At 43.2% G+C, this 26,799-nt stretch overlaps 1 protein-coding gene across 6 annotated transcripts in view; it reads left to right on the top strand.

The window, feature by feature from the left end:
• The window catches only part of LOC138754411 (putative oxidoreductase YteT), a 225,795-nt gene that overhangs the window by 189,002 nt on the left and 9,994 nt on the right, over positions 1–26,799 (top strand). For 4 of the 6 annotated variants that reach the window (XM_069918645.1, XM_069918647.1, XM_069918644.1 and 1 more), the window contains one exon: positions 25,225–25,389. In XM_069918645.1, the coding sequence (XP_069774746.1) occupies positions 25,225–25,389 (165 nt within the window). Of the gene's footprint in view, positions 1–416; positions 856–23,695; positions 23,922–25,224; positions 25,390–26,799 lie in introns of those variants that run through there. The other 2 variants (XM_069918646.1, XM_069918651.1) reach the window with 2 other exon arrangements.

Genomic DNA, 26,799 nt, shown 5'->3' with positions numbered 1-26,799 from the left:
TAATCCTCCAGGCCAGACTATCCTGTTGATTTGATCAGAAATTAATTCATCCCCAGATATTTCTAATCACCATTCTGTTCCTGTCTGGCCAATTTCTGCTGTTCTCTTTAACACCTCTTCATGCCTTAATCTTCCTCCTTGACTGGTTTTCCATTCCCTTTGTTTCTTGCAGGCCATTCTTTGTTCTGGTCTGGCCTGTGTCTCCTGTGCTACTCAACACCTCCTTTAGTTTGAGCATTCCTCCTAAATCGTTTTATGCATTTCCTCTCCCTGTATTTGGGAGCAGACAATTTTGCTCAGCCAACTTTGCTCCATGCTGTGATTGCCGCTTAATCACATTCCTCTTTTTCCCTGACCCATGCAGTACATATAAACTTATTAATTAATCATTTCTTTCATAATGTTTTAACCCCTAGATTCCAACAACAGGAGGCTGGCTGTTAGTGATTCAAGGCAAGGTACCCACATAGGATACAAGCTGCTGATATCTACAGTCCAAGGACTCACACTAGCTGTGGACTGCTGGAGAACTGGCTCAAGACTGGTAAAAGAGGTCACAGGTATCGGAACCGGGATGCAAGAGGGTGCTGAAGGCTTCCTGATCATGTCAGAGGTGTGCTTCTGGACTTTGGGTTGCTGATGGTTCAGACTGAAGGCTGTGTGGCTGCAGAGTCTGCAAGGCTGGAGATGAAACCATGGACACTCAGTGACCCTGGGGGACTCTCATTTGCTTTTCTTTCTCTGGCTGTAAGGGGCGCTGGCTATTTTTGCTAATAGCAAATTTTTATTTGCCTTATGGTAAAGGAAATTTCTTGTAATATTACATTTTCAGTTTTATTACATGGCAATAAAATCATCTTGAATCTGTGACAAAATCTCAAGCTATCGTCATCTTGGACAAGGAGCCTGACTCAAAATGTTGATTGTCCATTTCTCTCCATGGGTGCTGCCTGACCTGCTGTGTCCCTCGAGCTTCTCATTGCTCAAGATTCCAGTATCCATCACACTGAAATTAGGATAAACGCTGTTCAACACTTTAATCGCTTCTATCTTCTATCTTTGTTTGGCTAAGGCTATAATAGTTTTCAAGATACCTTTATTGTCACAAACAAAATATACAAAATTTGTTAATTTGTTTGTGTAAGGGCACACGAAGAAGTGCCACTTGCCCAATGCCCCCACCAATAAGAGAAAGAAAAGCAAGAGAGTCCCTGGAAGACACTTCCCATTTCTATACTGACATGTCTGCCTATGGCCTCGTGCACTGGCAGGTTAAGGCCACACATAAATTGGAGGAACAATTTATTCTTGGCAGTCTACAACCAGACAGCATCAATGTCAACTTTTCCAGTTTCCAGTAGGTACCATCATTGTCACGTAATACTACATTTAGAATGTAACATACATGACATTCTTTAACTTTTGTTTACCGTAAGACAGAGAGAATCGCCACTTTGTTCAGCGCCCCTCACAGAAACCTACAGCACCTGGTCTTCCTAGGTGGCCTCCCCTCCAAGTATTGACTCGGCCTGAGTCTGCTTACCTTCCAAGATCAGACAATCTCAGGCATATTCAGGCTATTAGGCTTCAGTAACCCTCTCCCAGTTTTCATTCCCCAGCTTCTTGCTTTCCCTTCTCTGTCTTGTATCTTTCCTCCTCTTTTCCCTTCCCAACCACCTCACCGACTTGTCAACCACACCTTTGTTCCTCCAGCTTCCCACCCCTTTCCCTTCCTTCATCTTTCTCAGCCCTCTGACCTTTCACCCAATCACATCTTAGTTCCTTTTCTTTTGCCTCTCACCTGTATTCACCTATCACCTGTGGCCTTCCACTTACCCCCACCCTCTAATTCGGGCCACTGTCTATTCTTGATAAAGGGTTCTGGCCTAAAGCATTAACTGTGTATTTCTTTCTATGGATGCTGCCTGACCTGCTGCGTTCCTCCAGAACTTTGTGCATTATTTTAATTTTTCAGCATCTGCAAGCTTGTTTTCCCCTTCAGGGACACTATGTGTCCATGCATTCACCTCTTGAGCTCCTATAATCTTTGCAGCCACGTGGCCTTCTGTTCATTCCTGCACTGAACCTAATCTGCTAATTCTGAACCTCCAATACGATTAGGAAACAATTAAAATCAGAAGCACTTCTTGTCATTGGCACCCTCACGAATCCAGGCCTCTGATACCTGGTTCTCACAATCCTTTCTCCAGCCGCCTGCAGCGTAGTCTGAGAGCTTCAGCCTTCAAGGTGTCCTCCATCTTAGGCATGGATCTCCGGGAGTCTGCTAATGTTAAAAACAACACTACTGGCCTCTTCTACAGGCTGTTTCAAAGCTGTATGGGACTGTCAGCATATTGCCCGAGCAATAGGAACTCCACTCCCTCCCCTGGAGAAGCGCTGTGTCTCCACTTCCTATTCTCCCAGGCCCGCAACAGCAACAGTGCTGACATTTTATTAACAGGTTGATATTATTACCTAATGAGAACAAAATGAATAACTGCTTCATTTTGGAATGCTATTTGCATTAAAAATTCATTCTTTTCACACATTCAGTCTTTTTTGCAATAGCACTTATGAAGGAATCCAAAGGGCCAATTCTGCCTTTCTTGTCTTATTTGCATCTGAATCTGACACATACTTTGGTGATTGGGTGTTATTTTGTGATGAAAATTTACTTGTAGGCTGTAACACCTTGAATTGGGTTCAGCCTTATCAGCAACCACAACTAGATCATAATTTCCTCTAAATTCACACAGAGCTTTAAGAACGTTTAACTGTCAGATTCTGATTCACATAAGGTGACCAAAAACAGCAATTTATGTCAGTAGCCATGATTGAGTAGAACTTTACATGTGAGAGAGTGCATTTGAAAACAAAAGGGAGGCTGCCTCACAATGTACAATAGTTGAAGTACCCTGAGGAAACCTTGTGATGGATTTTTTTCCCTTCCAAGCAGATACTTTTGGTAAAGTGTGAAACATTTTCACTTTGTTAGAGCCTTTTACAACACAGAAAAGAAAGGGAAGTTAGGTTGTCAGCAAACAATGTGCTGCTGGAGGAATTCAGCAGATCAAATAGCATTCATGCATAGAAACGTTTTTTTTAGATACAGCACAGTAACAGGCCTTTCCAGCCCACAAGCCCATGCTGCCCATTTACACCCATGTGACCAATTAACCTACAAACCCTTGTATATGTCTTTGAAACGTAGGAAGAAACCAACACGGTCACAGGGAGATCTTTATTGACAGCTGACATTTCAAAACTGTTGAACTAATGCCTTCATTATGTTGATTATGGGTCAGTCAGAAGGTACTTTCAAGCAGGGAAACACCTGTCTGTAAAGACTTGCCTCTCTGAATGTGCTGTGGACGGCTCCGAGGCACCGATTCCAACTCTTCTCGGGTGGAGCGCTGTACAGCCACTGCAAGCAGCTGGTTAGGGGCAGGCTGATGACACCATAGCCCGTGACACGACCCATCTCCCCACTCAACCTTCTCCTTCCAAGACCCCCTCAAGGCAGGTGCTGTCAGGCAGCAGGAGCTGGAAGGGCAACGGAGGCTGTCAGGCAGTGGGAGCCGGCGTTGCAGCAGGAACGATCAGGCAGCGGGGGGCAGCAGGAGCCGGCAGGAACTGTTGAGGGACAGCCGATGCAGGCTGTGACAGCCTCACCGGCCTGCTTCGGTGGTCTCTGGGACAAAACACGGCAGAGCAATGGCTGTCTTCCCTACCCATAATCCCTCATGCAGCTGGAACTGTTTTGGGAAACAGAGCAGTTCCAGCTGCGTGGGGGATTATGGGTAGGGAAAACAGCCATTGCTCTGCTGCGTATTTATGATGGGTGGCGCTACGGCACCAATTGCACCGCCTCCAACGGATCCAGAGAGCGCTACAAGGCACTGCTCAATATGAATATGACATAGGAGCAGCCTTTTAGGGCTGCTGCCTGAAAGGTAAGTTTTAAGTTTTCGATCTGCTCTTGTAGCCGGCCTCCAGGCAGAGACCTGACATGAAATGGCCTATTATGGGTTGGGACCCTTTGTCAAGACTAAAGTATAAAGGGGGAAATAAACTGGAGAATGGGGCAAGAGGTGATAGAGTACAGGTACTCCCCGACTTACGACCATAATTCGGACTGAAGAATCGGTCATTTCTGGGAATGGACGTATGTCGGAATTGCGTACTTACCTTGTTAGTCGACCTGCCGGGGTTCACAGGCTTGATTCTTGTGAGCACGCACAAGTCTTCACAGTGAGTTCACATATTGGAGTTCGGTTAGCACATGTGTGAGAGTTAAGCACTCTTAACGATATTGTATTTGCACTCTTAACACTCACTCATATGCCAACCGAACTCCAATACATGAACAATGCATGTGCCAACTGAAGATTCGCGCATGCGCACAGGAATCAAGATGGCTGCGCACAGCCTACTAACCCTAGTTCGCTGACTAACGAGGTAAATATGCATATTTTGGTTCTTACATGCCCTGTATCCCTGTTATAGTTTGTAAAATACAACATAAATTGTGTAAATTTTATATTTTTTATTTGGCTAATTTTTGGTCGTATGTGCAGATGGACATGTGGCCTATGTCACAAGTCAGGGAATACCTGTATTGAATAGAAGGTATGAGAAGTGGAGAGACAGATTGAGAGAGAAAACACTGGGAAAGGCAGGTGAAACAAAAGGAGAAAGGTAAATACAGGAGTAGGTAAAGAAAAAAAGGGAAAAGTTCAATATGATAACCTAAAATTGGAAAAATGTAATTTTTACCATTAGTTTTAAGTCCAAGGTGAGTATGATGTAAACAAGAATATGACGTGCTGATTTGCTCTTCTAATTAAGTTTTGGCCTCACCCTAACAATGGATGAGGCTGAGGATAGTCATGTCTGTGCAGGAAAGGTTGTGGGTGTTGAAATGGTTGGCTGCAGGAAGTGTAAGTTTATACCCATATACAGAGGGCAGGTGTTCAGTGAAGGAGTCACTCAATCTGTATTTGGTGTTACTAATGTAGAGGTGGTTACGCCAGATAAACTGAATGCAGTAGATTAGGTTGAATGGCATTTATGTAAACCTCTGCCTCACTTGGAAGGTCTGTTTGTGGCTCTGGATAGAAGTGGGGAGAGGGGGAGATGTCAGGACATATTTTGCATTTTCTGCTAATTAGGGAGGCTTGGAGAGACTTATCTTTGTGAAAAGCGGATAGGATGGGGAGGAATAAATGGTGTTAGGATCACATTGAAGTTGGCAGAAGTGATAGAGGATAATGTGTCTGATGTGGAGGCTGGTGGATGGAATGTGAGGTCCAAAGGGACTCAGTTTTTGTTTTGTCTGGGGTGGGGAGGGGGGGCTAATGAGGGCGTAGTACAAGAAATTGAAGAGACATGGGTATGGGCTTTATCAATGAGAGTCAGGGGAATCCACATTTGTCAAAGAAAGAGGACATTTTGGATGCCCAGGAATGGAAGTCTTCATCCTTGGCACAGATGTGGTAGAGGCAGAGGAATTGGAAAAGAGGGATAGTGTATTTGCAAGAGACAGAGTGGGAATAGGTATAATACAGATAGCTGTGGGATGCGGTGGATTTGTAAGAGAAGTCCATGAATAGTTTGTTCCTTGAGATGGAGACAGAGAGGTACAGGAAAGGGAGAGATGTGCCAGAAGCAGTGCAGGTAAATTTAAGGGCACGGTGGAAGTTGGCAGTGAAATTATTGGATTCTTCTCAGATGCAAAAGGTAGTGCCAATGCAGTCATCAATGTAGTGGAGGAAAAGTTGAGGCAGTGGTACCTGAGTTGAAATAGAACAAGGATTACTCCATGTACCTGACAAAACAGCAGGCTTAGCACCCTGGAGAAACTGGGAGAAATGGAATGAAAAGTAGTAAAGTGTGAGAACAAGTTCTGCCAAATGGAGGAGTGTATTAGTAGATGGGGACTGAATGGGCCTGTATTCCAGAAGGAAGCAAGGTCCCAAAATGAAGAGAAGGTGGTGGAAAAATGAAATTCTTCAGAGGTGGAGCATGAGTGGTGTTCCAGTTGTAGATGAGTAGGGACTGGTTGAAGGGAGACAGATAATGTTGATATACAATGAGATCATTTCAGTGGGGCAGGAGCAGGCAGAAACAAAGGGTCTGTCAGGGCAGTTGTGTTTGTGAATTTAGGGTAGCACTGCACCAATGCCTGCTCCATGGCTGGGGCTCACCAAACAACAACCACCTTCAGACCACACCGACATCGAGTCTTGTTAAAGGCTTCCAACCCAAAATGCTGACTGACCATTTCAATAAGGTTGCAACTGATCCTCTATCTCCTGTCCACTTTCTCATTCAATTCCTATTTCTCCTGATTCTTGTAGTGCTTTAAATTCTGTCCTTTCAAGAAAGTCATTAATGTAGATATTTGAGGGCCACAATTAATTCTTGAGGCACCACGCTTGTAACATATATGAAAGGTATTTAAACAAATAGAGTGCCCTCCACAATGTTTGGGACAAAGACACATTTTTAATTCATGTGTGATTGGAGTGCACATTCTAGATTTTATTCAAGGTTATTTGTATAGATTTTGGTTTGACCATGCAGAAATGACAGCACTTTTTATACATAGTCCCCTCATTTCAGGGCACCATAATATTTGGGACAGAGCAATGATATGTATATTAATCAAGTTTAGTACAGGTACTTTGTTGCATGCAATGACTGCTTGAAGTCTATGATCCATAGACATCACCAGATGCTAAGTGTATTCTCTGGTAAAGCTCTGCCAGGCCTCTACTGCAGTTATCTTCAGCTTCTACTTGTTTTGGTAGAGTCATGGGGGATCATCACAAGGCAGACGAACTGGCCCTGCTTGTAAGCCACGCGGCGGGGCAGCCGGCCAAAATGGCGCCATCGGGGGATTCCTTTCCTTCCAGCTCGGAGCTCAGAATCCCGCGCTTGGGGACCACGTGATACCGGGTGACGTCAGCACCCTCCAATGCAGTTCTTAGCCAGGTCCGGGCTGGGAGTATAAGTGCAGCCCAGCAGCCTGCAATAAACTAGTCTGCTCACTGAGCTCAACCCTTCTGGTTGCGTTTGCTATTGCAGGAGCAGTGTAGCCGCCGCTACAGTGTATTACTAATCAACCACAAACAGACAGAGAATTGTGATTAATAGGCTTTAATCACCTTAAAGTGTCAACACAGCTTGCATGTTGCTGGCCCAGTTCCAAGTCAGGTACTGAGGGAGAGGTTTGGGCATAACAGTCTTTATGGGGATATCTGGGAGGGAGGAGTCACAGGTTCAGGGGGTGGCCAGCCCATACAGTATCTACCTACATAAATATATATAGTGGTAGAACCACATTCACCCCTCCTTTTTAAACAAAGTCTGGAGGGGTGGTGTGGTTTAGTGTTCATTGCAGCTGTGCAATAAAGTCCATTACAGATTCAGCCTTTGTCCGTCGCTGCAACCATCACAGGGTCTGCTGTGGCACAGCTCTCTGCTTCTGGGCAGTGTCTTGTGCAATGTGTGGTGCCTCTGCTGCTGGGGTGGGTGGGGGGGGGGGGGTGGTGGTGTTGATACCGTGGTGCTGTTCAGGTTGGTTGGAGTTTTGGCCACGAATTCAGATGCTGGTAGTGGGGCCGGTTGGTCAGGGTTACCGGGGAGGGGATTGGCTGAGGGGTTTCCGGAATGTGCCAGGTCCCGGATGGAGACAGTGTCCTGTTGACCATCCTGATACTCCACGTCGGTATATTGGGGGTTGGTGTGGAGGAGGTGAACCTTCTTGACCAGAGGGTCAGTTTTGTGGTGTCTGATGTCCCTTCAAAGTAGCATGGGCCCAGGGTTCGTCAGCAGGACAGTAGTGTGGTTCTGGGGAAGGAAAAGAGGCTTTCATGTGGTGTTGCATTCGAGGCTGTACAGAGAAGGGACCTAGTATCATGGAGCGCGTCAGGGAGTGTGCCTTGCAACCGGGAGGTGGGCAGTAATTTCAGTTTAAGGGTGAGGAGGACCACCTTCCAAATGGTGGCATTTTCTCTCTCTACCTGTCCATCCCCTGGGAGTTATAGCTTGTGGTCCTGGTCATTGCTACGACCTTAGCCAACAGGTCCTGGCGCAGCTCCTTGCTCATAAAGGAGGACCCCTGGCCACCATGGACAGTGCGAAGTTATCACATAGTGCTTTTATGACTGTGGCCGTGGTCATATCTGGGCAGGGGATGGCGAAGAGGAAGCGGGAGTATTCATCCACGATGTTTAGGAAGTATACATTCTTGTTGGTGGATGGGAGAGGTCTCTTAAAGTCCTTGCTCAGCCACTTTAAGGGTTTTGTCTGGCTGGAATAACTTGGGTTTGCACTCGGTGCAGACCGGCAGTTGCGTGTCAACTCACTGATGTCTTTTTTCCAAGTAGGGGAGATTGTGGACTCTAACAAAGTGGTAGAGCCTGGTGACTCCGGGGTGGCAGAGGTTGTTGTAGAGGTCTTGGAGACAATCCATATGCACGTTGGGGCATGTCTTCTGGGACAAGGCATTGGGAGGCTCGTTGAGCTTCCTGGGCAGGTACAAGATCTTGTAATTGTAGGTGGTTGGCTCAATTCTCCACCTCAGGATCTTGTCAATCTTAATTTTTCCCTGCTGTTTGTTGTTGAACATAAAAGCAACTGCACGTTGGCCAGTCAGCAGGGTGAATGGTTTTCTGGTCAGGTAGTGCCTCCAATGGTACACAGCTTCCACTATGGCTTGGGCCTCCTTCTTGATGGCTGAGTGCCAGAGCTCATGGCCCTGGAAGGTTCTGGAAAAAAAATACCATCGGTCTACCTGTCTGGTTGAGCATGGCGGCCAGTGCGAAGTTGAATGCGTTACTCTCCACCCGGTAGGGAATAGGTTCATCTACAGCATGCATCGTCACCTTGGCAATGTCACCCTTGATGCATGTGAATGCCATTCGGGCTTCTGCTGACTGGTGAAAAGTGGTGCAGACTTTGTCCGTGTAATTGGGGACCCATTGGGCATAGTAGGAAAAGAAGCCCCAGCACCTGTCAGGGCCTTGAGGGTCTGGGGTAATGGGAGTTACAACAGGGGGTGCATGACGCCATTCTCCACCATGCAACCCAGGATGGTCAGTCATGAAGTGATTCTAGGTCAGATTGAAGCTTTTGGCCATCTGGAGAAACTTGTGGAGGTTGGGATCATGGTCCTGATGATCACGGCCAGAGATGGTCACATTGTCCAAGTAGGGGAATGTGGTCTTGAGTCCTTAGTCGTCAACTATGAGGTCCATCTCCCTCTTGAAGACAGAGACCCTGTTGGTGACTCCAAAAGGGATGCAGAGGAAGTGGTAGAGTGGCAGTGTGTGGGCTGTCCTTACCCAAGGAGGATGGCTTGTTGCATTCATGTCAAAGACACTATAAGGAAGTGTATTGCACTATCACATTGTAGAGAAAGAAGCGACTGCCATCATTGAGGCAGTGCGCAAATGGAGCCACTACCTGGCATGGCACCACTTTAGCTTGGTTTCTGATCAGAAGTCAGTGGCCTTTGTTTGACAGTAAAAAGCATACAATGATAAAGAACGCAAAGATTCAAGAATGGCGGTTGGAACTTGCAGCATTTAGTTACACAATAAAGTACTATCCTGGGAAAAAGAATGTGGTCGCTGACACATTTAGTACACTTGTTCAGCCTTTACTACCCCCACACTTGCTGATGTTCACAGTGGACTTTGTCAACCAGGAATAACTTGGCTGCTGCATTTTGTTAGAGCAAAGAATCTCCCCTTTTCTACAGAAGATGTCAAGAAGGCGTGCTTCATGCAGGGTCTGTGATGAAATAAATCCTCAGTTCTACCACCCACCAGGAGGGACACTTAATCAAAGCATTAAGACCTATGGAACGGCTAAGTATTGATTTTAAAGGACCTTTGCCTACAGCTTCACATAACCCATATTTACTTATAGTAGGTGATGAATACTATGTTTCCCCTTTGCCTTTCCATGTCCTAATATGCATACTACAACAGAGATCAGATGCCTGGATCTGTAATTTGGCCTACGTGGGATGCCAAATTGTATTCACACTGATTGAGGCACCATTCGTGGCTAAAGATCTGAAAGATTATCTCTCCAGAAGGGGGTTGCCACGTACCCCATACCACCCAATCGGGAAAGGACAGGTAAAGAGGTTCAACGGTATCATATGGAAGGCAGTTAGTTTGGCCCTTAGATCATGTAATCAGCCTGAAAAGCATTGGGAACTGGTGCTTCCTGAGGGACTACACTTCCAAGATTGCTGTTGTGTACAGCATCAAATACTACATCCCATGAACACTCATCCCATGGAAATATACTGCCCTTCTGGCTAATGACCCCTGGACCCAAAATACTTAGAAAGTTTGTGAGGAGTAACAAGAATGAACCACTTGTAGAACTTGACAATAATTCAACATATACAAACATCAGGTATCCACATATAGTTGATCCTGGTTGCGTTTCATATTTAATTGTTCCGAGCTGCTACCGCTCCTCAGGTCACCTGACCACTCTTGTTCCAATCAGCTTCTACCTGCTGCTTTGTGTCTTTTTAAATTCTAACTGCTGCTGTCCTATTATCTTTATCTTCATACTTTTTAGATTGTATACAGTTTAGAAGAATTAGTTAAAATTCACTTATGTGGAATGTGTTGTATGAGCTAAGCAGTTTTTATTTCTTATTTTAAGACTGTAAAGCAGCCACCAAGTTTTTCATTCTCACAACATTAACCTAAATATTAATATTAACACATATCCATTACATGTGGAGCTCAGGGGCAAATAAAAGAGAAAAAAAATGTCTTTGACCCAAACATTATGCAGGGCATTGTATCTTGAGAGTGGTTATTTGTCACATAAGAAACCTGAATTTAATTGTTGGTGACGTGTATTTGGCTGTTGATTCTGGACTTGAAAACCTAGAAAATGTGAATGGCTGATGAGCCAACCTTGAATACTCTATAGGCCCTTTCAGGTGGCCTAAACACCTCATTGTAAAGCCACATATTCTCCCCCCATGCGGCTAAGGAAGTACTCACCTGAATGCTCCAAAAGCGCCTCCAAGGCACTGACACCAACCCTCCTCCGGGAGGGATAATCAGCGGAGTGCCGGGCTCTGCCGAGGCACCTGAACGTGCAGTCGCTGTAAGTGGCTGCCTGGGGGCGGGCTGATGACTCTATCAGCCGGCGACCCAACTCCCCGCTCCCTGACAGCCGCCTCCGCACCTTTGTCTGACAGCTGCCCTCGCCCCACTGCCTGACAGCCGCTCCCGCCCCGCTGCCTGTCAGCCAGCCCCAGCCCCACTACTTGACAGCTAACAGCCGTCCTCACCTCACTGCCTGACAGACCCTGCCCTACTGGGGAGGGAAGGTCGGTGGGAGCCATCGGGGCAGGGGGGGGGCCGTAAGGGTAGGAGCGGCCAGCAGGGGAACGTCGGGGCAGGGGCAGTCGGCAGAGGACGTTGGTGCAGGGGCAGTCTTCCCTACCCACAATCCCTCACGTAGTTGGATTTGTGTGAGAAACACAAAGCAGTTCCACTTGCGTGGGGAATTATGGGTAGGGAACACAACTATTGCTATGCCGCATATTTATGGCGGGTGGTGTTGTGGCACCATTTGCCCCACCTCCATCAGATTCAGAAGCGCTATGAGGTGCCTCTGGATATGAATAGGCCCTTTCAGATAGACTAGGCAATGCTGCAAGCAGCCTTTTAGGGCTGCCACCTGAAAGGTGAGTCTGCAGGTTAAAATCTGCTCCTGCCGCTGCCCTCAAGGTGGAGGGTCCACCTGAAAGGGCCTTGTATCTCATCATGTTAAAAACTAATAGGAGTAGGAAAGACTGTGATTGTTGCTGTGGAATTGATCTTTTGTACAGAGGATCTAAGTAGTCAGAAGGTGGCAACTGCAGGACAGTGCATCTTTAATTATGGGGCAATGCACATTTAATTGGGATGTGGAATAAAAATCACACCTTTCCATTTTCTCTTCCATTAATTTTGGGTCAAAAACTGCTGGAAAGTTTTAGCTAAAGGTTAAGTATGAGAATCTATATCAATCGAATCAGGATTTCATCCTTGATTGGCAATTGTTCCTGGAGATTGGGGGGATCATGATGAATAGATTCTCTTTAGTAAGTTAAAACAGCTTAGATGCTGTGTGACCTGCTGAGTTTCTCCAGCGCATTTGTGTATGCACTCAACACCAGCATTTGCAGATTTTTTTTGTTTAATACTTGTGTATCTCCATCCTACCACTTGGTGGCAGAGAACATTAGTGCATTTTATGTTGGTTTTGACAGAAAGTTTTGGAGCAGCGAGCTTTATGTGAACAAAACCTTCTATTTGAAGATTATTCAAGAGCTACATTTATACCAGTGTAAAAAATTATAGCTTCTTGAAAACTACTGCCAGAGTTTTAGAATTGTTTGTCTTCTTTCCACTGATTAATACTTTATCTCAATGTAATTAAAGGAGTTTTTTTTGGATGAACAGCTTTATCAATATAGTGGAGAAAAAGAAACAGCAAGAGATTTTCTGCAGGTGGGATGAAAAGCTGGTGCAACATGGGAGTTCACCAGTACTGCACCATCTGCTCAACATTTGGAAGAAGATTCACATAGAAAGGAAAAAAACAAATTATCAACTACCAAAATTAATATTGACGCAAAATCAACTAATCCCCTTCACAATAGATAAACTTTCCTTTAGAGAATGGGAGAGAAAAAGGATAAAAAGAATAGAAAATTGTTTTTTGGGAAATAAATTATTATCTTTTGAACAAATGAAGTGCAAATATGGTATAACTCACAGTACAATGTTTGCATACCACCAACTGAAAACCTACTTGAAGGACAAATTGGGAAGCAGGCTGAGGTTACCAGAAGGAAGAAATTTTGAATATGTGATTACAGACACAATGATAATTAAAAGATTTATAACAAACATGTACATCAAACTGCAAGAAAAAGAGAATGAGGAAACAAGCTGTAAACCCAAACAAAAATGGGAACAAGATCTAAACATGAAGATAAAGAATGAAACATGGGAAAAGCTATGCTCCGGAACTATGAGAAATACGATAAACACGAGGTTACGCATGATACAATATAATTGGTTACACAGGCTATACACCACGCCCCAAAAGTTAAATAAATGGGATCCAACATTATCAGACAGATGTTTTTGCTGTAAGAAGGAAACGGGAACAACAGTACATACAATTTGGGCATGTGAGAAAGTGGAAAAGTTTTGGGAAGATCTATATCAGGTATTAAATAAAATCACTAAAAGCACCATACCAAAAAATCCAGAGATCTTTCTTCTAAGTAATATAAGAAGTAAAGAACTTGGACTCGATTTGGATGGAGCACAAAAAAGATTTATTATGATAGCCTTAGCTGTAGCAAAAAAATGTATTATGTCAACCTGGAAATTAGAAGATAGCCTTGAGAATACAGCAATGGTACATAGAAATGAATAAATGTATTCCATTGGAAAAAAATAACATATAATTTAAGAAATAACATCACAGTATTCGAACAAATTTGGGAACCGTACATGAAACACAATAGAGAAGTCCTACCGCGGGCCTCCACCCCCTAAAATGACAGAAGTAGAAGAAGACGAAATGAACTGACCCAGTGTGTAAAAGTAGATGACACAAATTTCTTGTTTATTTTCATTGTGTGATGACATTGTTTAATGGTTTAATGTATCATATATGTTGAACGTTGAGTGGGTGGGGAGGGGGGTGAAGGAGGTGGGGGGGGGGAAGGGGAGAAAATGATACTTTGTATATTCTAGAGGGAAATGTTTGTGTGTATTTTGGTCAGTATGGTTCATAGTGTGAAAAATAAAAATTAAAAAAAAAGATTTTCTGCAGCATTTTAGCATTACTATTACTTCATTTTAATATGGGTGATTAAAATATACTATCAGTCACTGCTCCTTCCTCTTCAACATGTCTTCTTGTGCCAATGTCAAGCAGCTTAAGCATCAAGCGGAACAGATCCCTAGCCATATCAGGCAGAGAATGATTCTTTGAGCTTGTTGCCTCTGACCCCTAGTGGAGTATCCCTTGAAATGTTCCAGCTATGACCTGATAATCATATCAGAGCCAACTTTGAGTATTTTATATCTTATCATATTAAAAATGAATAGAAGTAGGAGCAACACTGTGATTGTTTGCTGCAGAATCGATCTTTTTTAAAGGATCTTTCTTTTCTTTGGCTTGGCTTCGCGGACGAAGATTTATGGAGGGGTAATGTCCACGTCAGCTGCAGGCTCATTTGTGGCTGACAAGTCCGATGCAGGACAGGCAGACACGGTTGCAGCAGTTGCAAGGGAAAATTGGTTGGTTGGGGTTGGGTGTTGGGTTTTTCCTCCTTTGTCTTTTGACAGTGAGGTGGGCTTGTCAAGTCTGAGGAGTTCATGTGTGATGAGGGCAGACCGACGTTCAGGTCGGTGGCTGTCAGCCTTGTCTAGCATGGTTCTGATGTTCCAGCATGCTAGCTTGAGTTTGTGAGCATCTTTTGAGGGGGAGGACGTGGACCTGTCCTCGGGCCTGCGCAAAGGAGCTTTTAGGTGGAGTGCAGTGTGCGCAGTACTGGCCCCACCCTTTACACCCATGGTTCATGTGCCGTGGGCAAGCAAGCTGGGACGTGGCAGCGAGGTCCTTGGGTCGTAGGTTTTATATCGGAGTGGCCTTCTCCTATGCAGGTTTCTTACCCGAGCTGGAGGATCTAAATAGTCAGAAAATGGCAACTGTGGGACAGTGCATCTTTAATTGTGAAGTGTAATAAAGATCAATTGCTGCTGACTATGTGAGTTTATCAGCTTAATCGATGAACCGTAAGCATTTAGAAGAACTAGCTTCTAAGTCTGCTCCCTATTAGAATGAGTAATCCCAGCATCAGAAATCGTGCAGGTTGGCTGACCTCAGTGCCTGGACTAAGGAGTCAGGCAGGTGTCTCCTCTTCACTGCCAGATGGTCGTGCATTTGTAAAGTTTTCAATCTTTTTCAGAATCAGTGTTCTTCATAGTGGAAAACCCTAAAGGCACTCACTATGGAGGCTCATATCAGAACAGGTTTTGAGCATCTTTTGCAACAGTTATGAAATAATTGAAAGAATTGGGCATTAAAATCTTGAATACCTTGAAGAAAAGCTCAGCCCTGAAACATTGTTACATATCTTTACCTCCTATGAACACTGTGAGACCTGCTGTGTTCCTCCAGTATTTTTTTGTTTTTACATGAATATCCACCTCTTCATTGCAACAAAGTTCCCTGCCAAGACTGCCATCTCTTTCAGATCACCAGTTGAAGTTACCACTTCTTTTCTTACACTTACTTATCTTATTGCTCATTGGATGTGTCACCTGGTAGGCCAAGGGTGTCATTTTACTGGCATTCTTCTTTGGCTTGGCTTCGTGGACGAAGATTTATGGAGGGGGTAAAAGTCCACGTCAGCTGCAGGCTCGTTTGTGGCTGACAAGTCCGATGCGGGACAGGCAGACACGGTTGCAGCGGTTGCAGGGGAAAATTGGTTGGTTGGGGTTGGGTGTTGGGTTTTTCCTCCTTTGCCTTTTGTCAGTGAGGTGGGCTCTGCGGTCTTCTTCAAAGGAGGTTGCTGCCCGCCAAACTGTGAGGCGCCAAGATGCACGGTTTGAGGCGATATCAGCCCACTGGTGGTGGTCATTGTGGCAGGCACCAAGAGATTTCTTTAGGCAGTCCTTGTACCTTTTCTTTGGTGCACTTCTGTCACGGTGGCCAGTGGAGAGCTCGCCATATAACACGATCTTGGGAAGGTGATGGTCCTCCATTCTGGAGACGTGACCCACCCAGCGCAGCTGGATTTTCAGCAGCATGGACTCGATGCTGTCGACCTCTGCCATCTCGAGTACTTCGACGTTAGGGATGAAAGCGCTCCAATGGATGTTGAGGATGGAGCGGAGACAACGCTGGTGGAAGCGTTCTAGGAGCCGTAGGTGATGCCGGTAGAGGACCCATGATTCGGAGCCGAACAGGAGTGTGGGTATGACAACGGCTCTGTATACGCTTATCTTTGTGAGTTTTTTCAGTTGGTTGTTTTTCCAGACTCTTTTGTGTAGTCTTCCAAAGGCGCTATTTGCCTTGGCGAGTCTGTTGTCTATCTCATTGTCGATCCTTGCATCTGATGAAATGGTGCAGCCGAGATAGGTAAACTGGTTGACTGTTTTGAGTTTTGTGTGCCCGATGGAGATGTGGGGGGGCTGGTAGTCATGGTGGGGAGCTGGCTGATGGAGGACCTCAGTTTTCTTCAGGCAGACTTCCAGGCCAAACATTTTGGCAGTTTCCGCAAAGCAGGGCATCAAGCGCTGAAGAGCTGGCTCTGAATGGGCAACTAAAGCGGCATCGTCTGCAAAGAGTAGTTCACGGACAAGTTTCTCTTGTGTCTTGGTGTGAGCTTGCAGGCGCCTCAGATTGAAGAGACTGCCATCCGTGCGGTACCGGATGTAAACAGCGTCTTCATTGTTGAGGTCTTTCATGGCTTGGTTCAGCATCATGCTGAAGAAGATTGAAAAGAGGGTTGGTGCGAGAACACAGCCTTGCTTCACGCCATTGTTAATGGAGAAGGGTTCAGAGAGCTCATTGCTGTATCTGACCCGACCTTGTTGGTTTTCGTGCAGTTGGATAATCATGTTGAGGAACTTTGGGGGACATCCGATGCGCTCAAGTATTTGCCAAAGCCCTTTCCTGCTCACGGTGTCGAAGGCTTTGGTGAGGTCAACAAAGGTGATGTAGAGTCCTTTGTTTTGTTCTCTGCACTTTTCTTGGAGCTGTCTGAGGGCAAAGACCATGTCAGTAGTTCCTCTGTTTGCGCGAAAGCCGCACTGTGATTCTGGGAGAATATTCTCGGCGACACTAGGTATTATTCTATTTAGTAGAATCCTAGCGAAGATTTTGCCTGCAATGGAGAGCAGCGTGATTCCCCTGTAGTTTGAGCAGTCTGATTTCTCGCCTTTGTTTTTGTACAGGATGATGATGGTGGCATCACGAAGGTCCTGAGACAGTTTTCCTTGGTCCCAACAAAGCTTGAAAAACTCATGCAGTTTGGCATGCAGAGTTTTGCCGCCAGCCTTCCAGACCTCTGGGGGGGATTCCATCCATACCTGCTGCTTTGCCACTTTTCAGTTGTTCGATTGCCTTATATGTCTCATCCTGGGTGAGGACCTCATCCAGCTCTAGCCTTAGGGGCTGTTGAGGGAGCTGGAGCAGGGCGGAATCTTGGACTGAGCGGTTGGCACTGAAAAGAGATTGGAAGTGTTCTGACCATCGGTAAAGGTTACCAATAGGTAAAGGTTGAATATATCGTAGATGTCTACACACTTTACTCTGGTCATTCCAGTCTTACTCTCAAGCACCTACTTTTGTTGAGCGCATTAAGTTCTTGCTTGTCACTGACAGGACTCTTCTGTCCTTTTAAAATTCTTTGTTGCTTTCTTAAGGTGCGGCAAAGCAGCTGTAGCCTGCATGACCCCATGTCCTTGCTTATCACTTGTACTGTTTATTGCCTAATGATGGTAATTCTGCCAGGGCAAAAATGAAAATATGCTGACATAGAGGTGGGGTGAGTGAAATTCGTACTATGAGGGATTCATATTATGGGAGGATGAGTGCTTTGAGAATCATGTTACATGAAATTAGGAGGGGTGGGGAAGGGGGAAAGACTTACTCTGATACACTATCACCAATTGAAGAATTTTAGTGCAAGAGTGAAAGCAAATAATAAATCACTAAGAAAAATAGAAGAATTTTGAGGATGATCTGAAAACTGGCTAACAGCTCAAGGACAGAGCTCCTTTGCTGCTAGAAACACAGTTGTTCGTGCTGAATGTTTCTGCTATTAAAAGGAAGAACATTTATGCCTCAGTTGACAGATTATGCTGAACACACAATCGGGTGTGTTTTCCTGACTACACAATTGTTTGTCAATGTTTTATTTCTAAATACAAAGTACTATAAATGGAGTTGGCAGCTGAATACTCTCTATGGTGGATGTCTTTCTCAGTCTCCAAAATAGTTCTGATATTGTACACTTGGGACATATGATAGCTTTATTTGCATATTTGCCTGGTTTGATTTTAGCTACATTTTCCTTTATCCCTTGTTTGAAATACTGCTGCTTGCTTGGAGTTCAAGATTTAGATTATTTTATTGTTATGTAATAAAACAAAAAAATGTGACATTTCTTTTAGTCTACTGTAAGGCAAACAAAGATTCACTATCAACAAAAATTGTCAGTGCCATTACAGCCAGAGAAAAAGAAGCAAAAGAGAGTCCCCCAGGGTCACTGAGTGTCAATGGATTCACCTCCAGTGTCGCAGCCTCTGCAACCACAGAGCCTTCAGTTTAAACCAGAAGCTCACCTCTGACATGATCAGGAAGCCTCCAGCACCCACTCGCATCCTGATTCCAATACTTGGCACTATCCTCAGCCAGTCTCCAGCAGTTGAACTGCAGTTGCCAGCAGCCTTGCCTCAAGTCACCAACAGCAAGCCTCCTGTGCGTTCTTCACAGAGCCCTGTACCGGTCCACCGCCAAGGTTGCCGCCTTGTGGGTCATCTTCCTGCTTCTCTTTCTCAAACGGTGGTGGGGGGGGGGGGGGCTGTTCTCCCCGTTTTCTGGTGCCCTGCTCTCGTCGTCTGCTTCTGCAGCATCTGCAACCCCTCAAGGCCGCAGTCAGTCATAGGCTTTGCCAGACCCTGCAGTTGCGGCATTTTAAAGTAAACCACTGTGGGCTCTCTTTAAAGCCTGTACAGTGCTGTCAGCAGTTGGACTGGGAGGTAGGACCCTGTGGGAGAGCGCTTCATCTCCACTCCTGCAAGTCCGCTCCATGAAGACCGGGGAGCAGAGCGGATTACACAAATGTTGAATAGACTTCATTATCTCCAGGGTGCCACTTTTCAAATATGGATTCAGACAATGAAGATGATCAAAAGTTGTGAAGGGTGCTAGAAAATTCATTGCTTGTTTCCACCTTACAATCGAACATTATCTGATACATTATCAAATACATTATCTGAAATTCATGCAGACCAAAAGAAGGCTTCAACATTGTACATGATGGATGTGCTTACTAAAATGGGCTTTGGGAAGGAAATCAGAATTGGATTTGGCTGTCCTACAAAAATGTCCATAGTGCAGTTCAAATCAATGGATGGGAAACAGATAGCTTGTCCCATCAAGCCTAGAGTCAGGCCAGGTTGCCCACTGTCTCCTGCCTTGCTTGTGTGTTTCCTAGAGCCTTTTGCAGAAGCCACAAGAAGGATAATTTTGCCAGTCAGTGGGGCACCCAAGTCAATGCTTCCCTGATGACCACCATCTTCTGCTCTAGGGTTAATAGGCCTAACTCCCTGAAGATGCTGGGATCTAGTTCGGATTGACAGAGGCATATAACAAAAATTGGTTAGAGCAGTTAGCCAAGATTCACCAATAAATGGGACTGCAGCACTCCCTCTCCATAACAGTTTTGAGGTGCTCTTGGTGCTATTGTACTTGGCATAGGTATGGCTCATTTCCTGCACCTCTGCCCTGGACATCACCCAAACCATGATCCGTGGACCCGATCCAGGATGGAATGTGTCCAACAGGTGGCAATAGGCAAGTCACTTGACAATGAAGACAAGGGTGACTCATTTGGGCCCCCAACCTGAGACCACTTTCATGTGTGGCTGCATCAGAATTGTAAGAAAGAATTAAATTTCTGGTCATTTTGGTGCAATTCTCTGCAGTTATATCCTCTAGTGAAGTAAAAAGCATCAAGATTTTGTTTTCAAGTTTCTAGCTGGAAGACATCATGGGAGTGAAGCACTGATGTTGCAGCGGGTAATTCAAGAGGAGAGAGTAACGAGTCGCCGTTGAGAGGAAGTTTAAACAAAACTGTTTACAGACATGCGCAACCTTTTAAAAAAACCCACGTCACACACCCCAGTGAAGTCACTACTTCATGATGTCATGGCATTCGGCAGCCGGTTCACTGGAACTTGCAGCGCTGCTACAACAGCAGGGACTTGAGAGTAGACAGCTCAAAAAAAAGTCATGCAAAATTTAGCTTCTGTGTGTGTGGCGGGTGGGGGGGGGGGGTGCCAGTGTGAGAGAGGCAATGCTAATAAAGGTATGGTACCATCTTTCCTGGGTATATGTGTGTATGAGTGTTGCCATTTAATTTAAATTTTAACATTTAGACACACAGCACAGTGACAGGCCCTTTCGGCCCATGAGCCCTGTGCTGCCCACCTGATTGACCTACACCCCAAATGTTTTTGAAGAGTGGGAGGAATCTGAAGCACCTGGAGGAAACCCACGTAGATAAGGGGAGAGCATGCAACTCGGGATTTGAACCCCGGTCGCTAGTGCTGAAACAGCATTATGCTAACCGTTACACTAACCGTGCTGCCCATATATTATGTATCTATAACCCCAGATCAGTGTTTACTGAGTGGGATTTACTGTTACAGCATTGTGAATATTGTGATCAATATTGTGAATATAAATATTTGTAAATATTGTTCATTTTAATGAGAAGAAAATCAGCCCAATTCCACTCCTATGGTTTAAATATAGTTCTGTCAATGAGACTGCCTGCATACTCTGTTCCAGCCATTGGATATTTGAGTCATTTTTTCATAGTGTTATGATTCTATCATGAATGTATTTTATTTCTTGATGCAAAATTCAGAACTAGTTTGCTACTAGTATGGTACTCATTTCACTTTCTGTTTCTCTGAAACTGTTAATCCTGGTGCCACAACGAGTATATCAATTTTCGTTTGCCTGAATCATGATGTAAATTATGTCATTGGACATGATCCTGGGATCCCATCACAGTGAGTCTAAAACAACCGAGAGCGTGAAGGGAATTGAGTGCCTCAGTACCATTTTACTGATCAGAGATCAATGGGGATGGGAATGGGGGTCTCAAGAGGGAAGGATGAGGCACTTGTTATTGTGATGTGGAGCCAGGCTTGGAACAGATGGTGCTATGGGAGTTCATCTGTGTTTAAACTGTGCTGGGAACTGACAAATGCAAATTAGTTATTTGCACAAGAAACAGCTAAGAGAATAGACAAACCTAGCAACAGCAGGAAAATTTAAGGTAGAGCAAGAAATGTTACAGGCTCAATAAGTTTTGAAAAAGAATTAAATACTGTTGTACAATTAATTCCTGCTTATATCTATTTTAGGTTTAACAACTTAATCCATGTGAATGTACAAAATGTCAATCTTGTCCATTTTAAATTTATTTTTTGATAGTCGCATAGCTTCTTGTTCAGGCAACAAGTACCAGAACCAGGGGCAGATACAGCATGGCTTAGATGTACAGCAAAGTTCCCTACAATTGGCATTTAGGTCCTCTAAAAAAGAGCAAAAGAATACAAAAAATTTAAAAGCGAATTTTGATCCCGATGGAGTTCCTTTTATTTTACTTCACAGTGTTTTGATACAGTGGAATTTAAATTGCTCTCTTCACACATTTTTCTGCTCATTTACATAAAGATTAAAAAAATCATGTACATGCTCACCAAAATTCTTATATGTTGTCCCACACTGTATTTTGGATGATACGGTTGTCCTCATTTTTTTTCTATTCTAGCCATGCTTATTTCTTTGTGCCACCCCAATACTGAGTAGCATGAGCTGGGAATAGATAGTCCATCCCTGACCACTCTTCCTCCTGGAAAATAAGATAACTTCTCTGACATTTAACAAGTATAGAACTGTAGAAGCATAAAACATTACAACACAGAAAACGGGCTCTTTGGTCCTTCTAGTCTGTACTGAACTATTACTCTACCTTGTCCCACTGGTTTGCACCCATTCCATATTCCTCCATACTTCTCCCATCCATGTACCTGTCAATATTTTTCTCAAATGTTGAAATTGTGCCCTCATTCACTACTTCAGCTTGCAGCTTGTTCCATGCTACTGTCTATGTGAAGAAATTCCCCCTAATGTTCCCCTAAACTTCTCCCTTTTCACCCATAACCCTTTTTCTGGTTTGTATCTCACTAACATCAGTGGGCTACTTGTATTTTATCTACCACCATAATTTTGAATACAAGATTATTTGCAGTATTTTTCATATAATTTTATAGATTTTTAATGATACCTCAAGAGAGAGATGGTTAATCCATTTTGGTGAAATACATCAGAATGGTTCAACCTAAATTTGATTTTTCCTCTGAGAGCGTGGTTTGGACATGTATGATGGTTGGCCCACCTGGAATGAGCTCTCAGGAGAAACTATAAAAGCAGGCACAAAAAACAGCATTCAAAAGGCATTTAGACAGATTTATAGATGAGGGATTTGGGATGATGTGGACTGTGCAGGCAAATTAGATAAGCCCAGAATACCATATTGGTGACATGGACTAGTTGGGCCACAGGGCCTGTTCTATGCTGTATGACTCTATGATGTCATGTTCAAGTGATAGTTAGACCAGGCACTTAAATAGGCAACGCATGATAGGATACAGACTTAATGACAGCAAGTAGGATTAGTGTAGATGAGCATGTCACAGCACAAAAACAGGCCCATTGGACCATTGCATCAACGCCAATCATCGTGCATGTCCAGTCTAATCCCATTTGCCTGCATTAATTCCACATTCCGCTACACCTTGCTCATTCCAATAACTGACCTAATCCCTCTGAAAAGTTGTTAGTTACTGCCTCGACCATATCCTCTGGCAGCTGATTTCTGATAGCAGCTACTCTTTGGCGTGAAAAAATTACCACTTTGATCTCCTTTAAGCCTCTTTCTCTCAACTTAAGCCTACGCATAGAAATGTAATTCATGACGCTAAGATTTGACTCAACCTTTAGACCTCGTGCCTTAATCCCAGATGTCCAAGCAGCAGAATGTGTTCCTTCCTGTGGATTCTATCATTTTCCCTATCTTGAAAACTATAATCAAGTTAATCTTCTGAATTCCAGAAAATTCAACTCTTATTTGTCAAGTTACTCCTTGTAATTCAACCTGTAGTCCAGGATTTAGACTGATAAGTCTGCACACCAGACCCTTTATAGCCAAAGTATCATTTCTTGGTTGGAGCAAAACCAGTGCTTTGTATATTTATAACATAACCTCCAGGACATTATACCTGCATCCTCCAGGTATAAAGGCCAGCGATCTATTAATCTTTTTCTTTTAAAAATATTTTTATTGATAGTTTACTATAAAAAGATGAACAATACAGTTATAAAGTGTGCTACAAGATTAGAAAAAAAGTTACAACAATGATCATAAGTACAAATTCCAGAGCACACTCAAGATAATAAAATAGTACATAACAAAAGTCGAAGAAGTTTGTGTATCCAATCTTTTTTAGATTTATATATTGACCAAGATCTTACTTCATTTGAACAATTATCTGTTAAATTTACAATACCTAGACATTACTTTTATCGTTATTTATAGATTAGGAGCTTCTTAAATTCTTTGAAGCTTCCCCAAGACTTAGATCTTAATCTTATTTGGGAAGTACAGTAAAATTCCAATTAACCAAACTGGTTGGGACCAGGCCGATGTAGGATAAAAGAGTTTTTCAGATAATTGGTGAATCACTTCTAGCGGTGTTTAAAAAACCTTCTCTTGTTGGATGTTGTTGTTTAAGCATTAAAATAATGTTTAATTCTCACCAAGAAAATGCTGGCCGCTGCTGATTACCGACACTTCCTCTCCGAAGCCCTGGTCCAGCCGGGAGCCCGATGTCCCCGCTCCTTCCCGGGAGCCCGACGTCCTCGCTTCAGCCAGGAGGCCACTCTCCTTGATGATGCCAGGACAAGGGATTCTTCTGACCACTTTCAGCTGGGAGACAATGATGTGCAATTTGAGATGGAGAATTGGAGAGAAAAGTCGATAGGGGAAGGTAAAGGAGAAATGGAAAGGGAGTTATCTGAACAATCAGGAGATTTTTTTTCAACCTGTGTGGTCAATTTGGTTCTGAAAAATTTTGGATAATTGAGGATTTCTGATTTGTTTCAGTTGGCATCATTTATTCAAATTTTTTTAAAAAATCAAATAAATGAGGATTTTGGAGAATCTAATTTTGGATAATCAAAGTTGTACTGTATATAATTTTAAACCAAATCATAAAGGATTGCTTTCAGCCTTTATGAATTACTTTTAAGATCTAGGGATAGTTCCCTGGGTGGTATTAATAAAATATGGGAACAAGACTTTCAACAACCATTTGCTGAAACTACATGGGATTCTATTTTGAAATATATTCATTTATTTTCTCTTTGTGCTAGACATTTATTAATACAATTTAAAGTAGTCAATCAGGCCATAAGTGTTTTATTGCAATAGTATGAAACTTTTCCAAAGTTCAGTTAGTAACATTTTATCTGAACATCTCTAAATGTGATAAATGCATAACTGAGGAAGGTACTTTGTATCATATGGTTTCCTTATGCCCTTCTCTCTTTAATAATTTCTGGCAAGGGGATATTTTGCACTTTATGGTTAGTTCTTGATATTAATTTGACTCCTAGCCCTTTTTTCGCTATCTTTGCAGTGAGTGGGCCAATGGATTTAACCATGTAGTGGCTTTTGCATTCCTAATTGCTAGAAAGGCCATTTTGCTGAAATGGGAAGATGCTGTCCCTCCCACTCATACTCAGTGGTTGTTGGATGTGATGGCATGTCTGTCTCTAGAAAAAATTAGATGTTTTACTACTGCAATGAATTTTAATTTTCTTTTACTTTGGGGTTCTTTTCTCAATTATTTTCAAAATTCGTAGATTAATTATGTTTGGTCTTTTTTTTCTCATTACCCCATTGTTGTTGTTATTAAGTAATGGATTCCTTAACTTGGCCAGCAGCACCTATAGGGTGGGACTAGATTTTTAGTTTAGAAATTTTTTTTTTCTTTCCCTCCTTTTCTTCCAATTTAATAACATGGGCTCATATGTACCTTGTTTACTGTTAGTTGATATTTGTAATTTGATATTTGCACATGTAATTTGCACATGTTAAAACTAATAAAAAGATTGAAAAAGTAGTACATAACAAAGGAGAAACAAAAAAGAAATACATTTCAAAACTCCTTCTTCTAATAATCTTTTTAATTATTTTCTGTAGCTACACCTGTCATTTTACTTGAACTATTATTCACTTTATTCTTTTTATGTATGTTACCTCACATTTTCCACTTTGTTGTTTTGAAGGGTGAGCTCTCAAGTGAGGGCCAACATCCAGTGAAAGTTTTTGATTTCCTTACGGAGACAGAGAAAGAATACCCCTTGGATTATTCAATGCTGCAGCAAACCCAGCTGAGAGGACATGGTGGAGCTGACTACTTCCTGATGGACAGCTTTATACAGGCTATTGCTGTAAGTCATTGAATAATTATTAAAAATCACATCACTGCATTCTCTGAAGTGTTTTATTGCAATAGTATGAAAGTTCAGCTTCATTTATTAAATTGAAATTTAAAACTCTTGAGTGGCATCTGACGTTGACAATCCAACACTGCAGAAAGCAGTGCTGAATTTTTGGAGATGATACCCTTTCGCTGAGTTTAAACTAAGCCCTATTCTGGTGGTTCGGAAGAAGACCACTGAATTTTCCTGGCCAACATTCCTGAACCAACAAACCATTCTAATTGCTTGAGATCTTGTTTTGCTGGCAAGACAATTTTAACTCTGAAGGTGGTCATTATAGCAGTGCTTTAGGATATTATATTATGTGTGACTCTCCCTTCCTTTTAGAAAGGCACTGATTGATCATGAACAATCTGTGTGGATTTATTAAGGGGTATTCATGTCTAATCAGTTATTAAATTTTTTGAGGAGTGTGGAGAGTCCATGAGGAGAATGTCCTTGATGTATTTTGAAAGCATTTTAGCAAGACTGTTGACAGAGTTTCATGCTGCAGGCTCATTAAAAATGGGAAGCCCCTGGGATCCATTAAATCCAAAAGTGATTCAGTGCCAGCAAGTACAGCCAATAACTGATGGGTGTTTTTGTGACTGGAAACTGCCACAGGGCTCAGTTCTTGGTCCTTACATTTAGTAAAATGTATTATTGATTGAGACAAATTCAAGGATATCTATATCATAAAGTTGTTTGCAGATGACATAAAAAGTGACCATGTGGAGGAAAACTTTAAATTTAAATTTTAAAATTAGCCATATAGCACGATAACACCCCCTTTTGGCCCACGAGCCTGTGTCGCCCAATTACACCCAATTGATTTACAATCCCTAGTATGTTTTGAACAGTGGGAGGAAACCAGAGGCCCCGGGGAAAACCCACGCAGACACAGAGAAAATGTACAAACTCCTTACAGACAGCACAGGATTTGAACCCTGGTCCTGATTGCTGGCTCTGTAACAGTGTTGCACTAAATATTATGCTAACTGTCCTGCTCTTTGGAAGGTGTAGCTGGTCTGGTTATGTGGGAAGAACAATGGCAAATGATGTGTGAATTAATTCATTTCAGCCAGTAAAGGTACTGGGACAGATTAATTAAATGGTTAAGAAGATAGATCCATTATTTTCTATTATTGTCTCGGCATAGAGGATAATAGGAAAATTATGCCAAAATTTGATGTAATATGGGTCATAATATGAAGACTGTGCAGTTCTGGCCACTACATGCAGGGAGAAGATTTACAAGTCTATTGTCAGGAGAGGAAAATGAGGAAAGATTGGATCAGCTGATGATGTTTTCTTCGAACAGGAAGATACTCTGTGTGTGTGAAATAATGAGGGACCAAGATCATTTAAACTGGAAGGACA

The sequence above is a fragment of the Narcine bancroftii genome, chromosome 2 (genome assembly GCF_036971445.1).
Source record: "Narcine bancroftii isolate sNarBan1 chromosome 2, sNarBan1.hap1, whole genome shotgun sequence".
In the NCBI taxonomy this organism is placed as follows: Eukaryota; Metazoa; Chordata; class Chondrichthyes; order Torpediniformes; family Narcinidae; genus Narcine; species Narcine bancroftii.
Note: the sequence above shows the minus strand (reverse complement) of the source record. Positions and strands in the feature narration are given on the sequence as shown.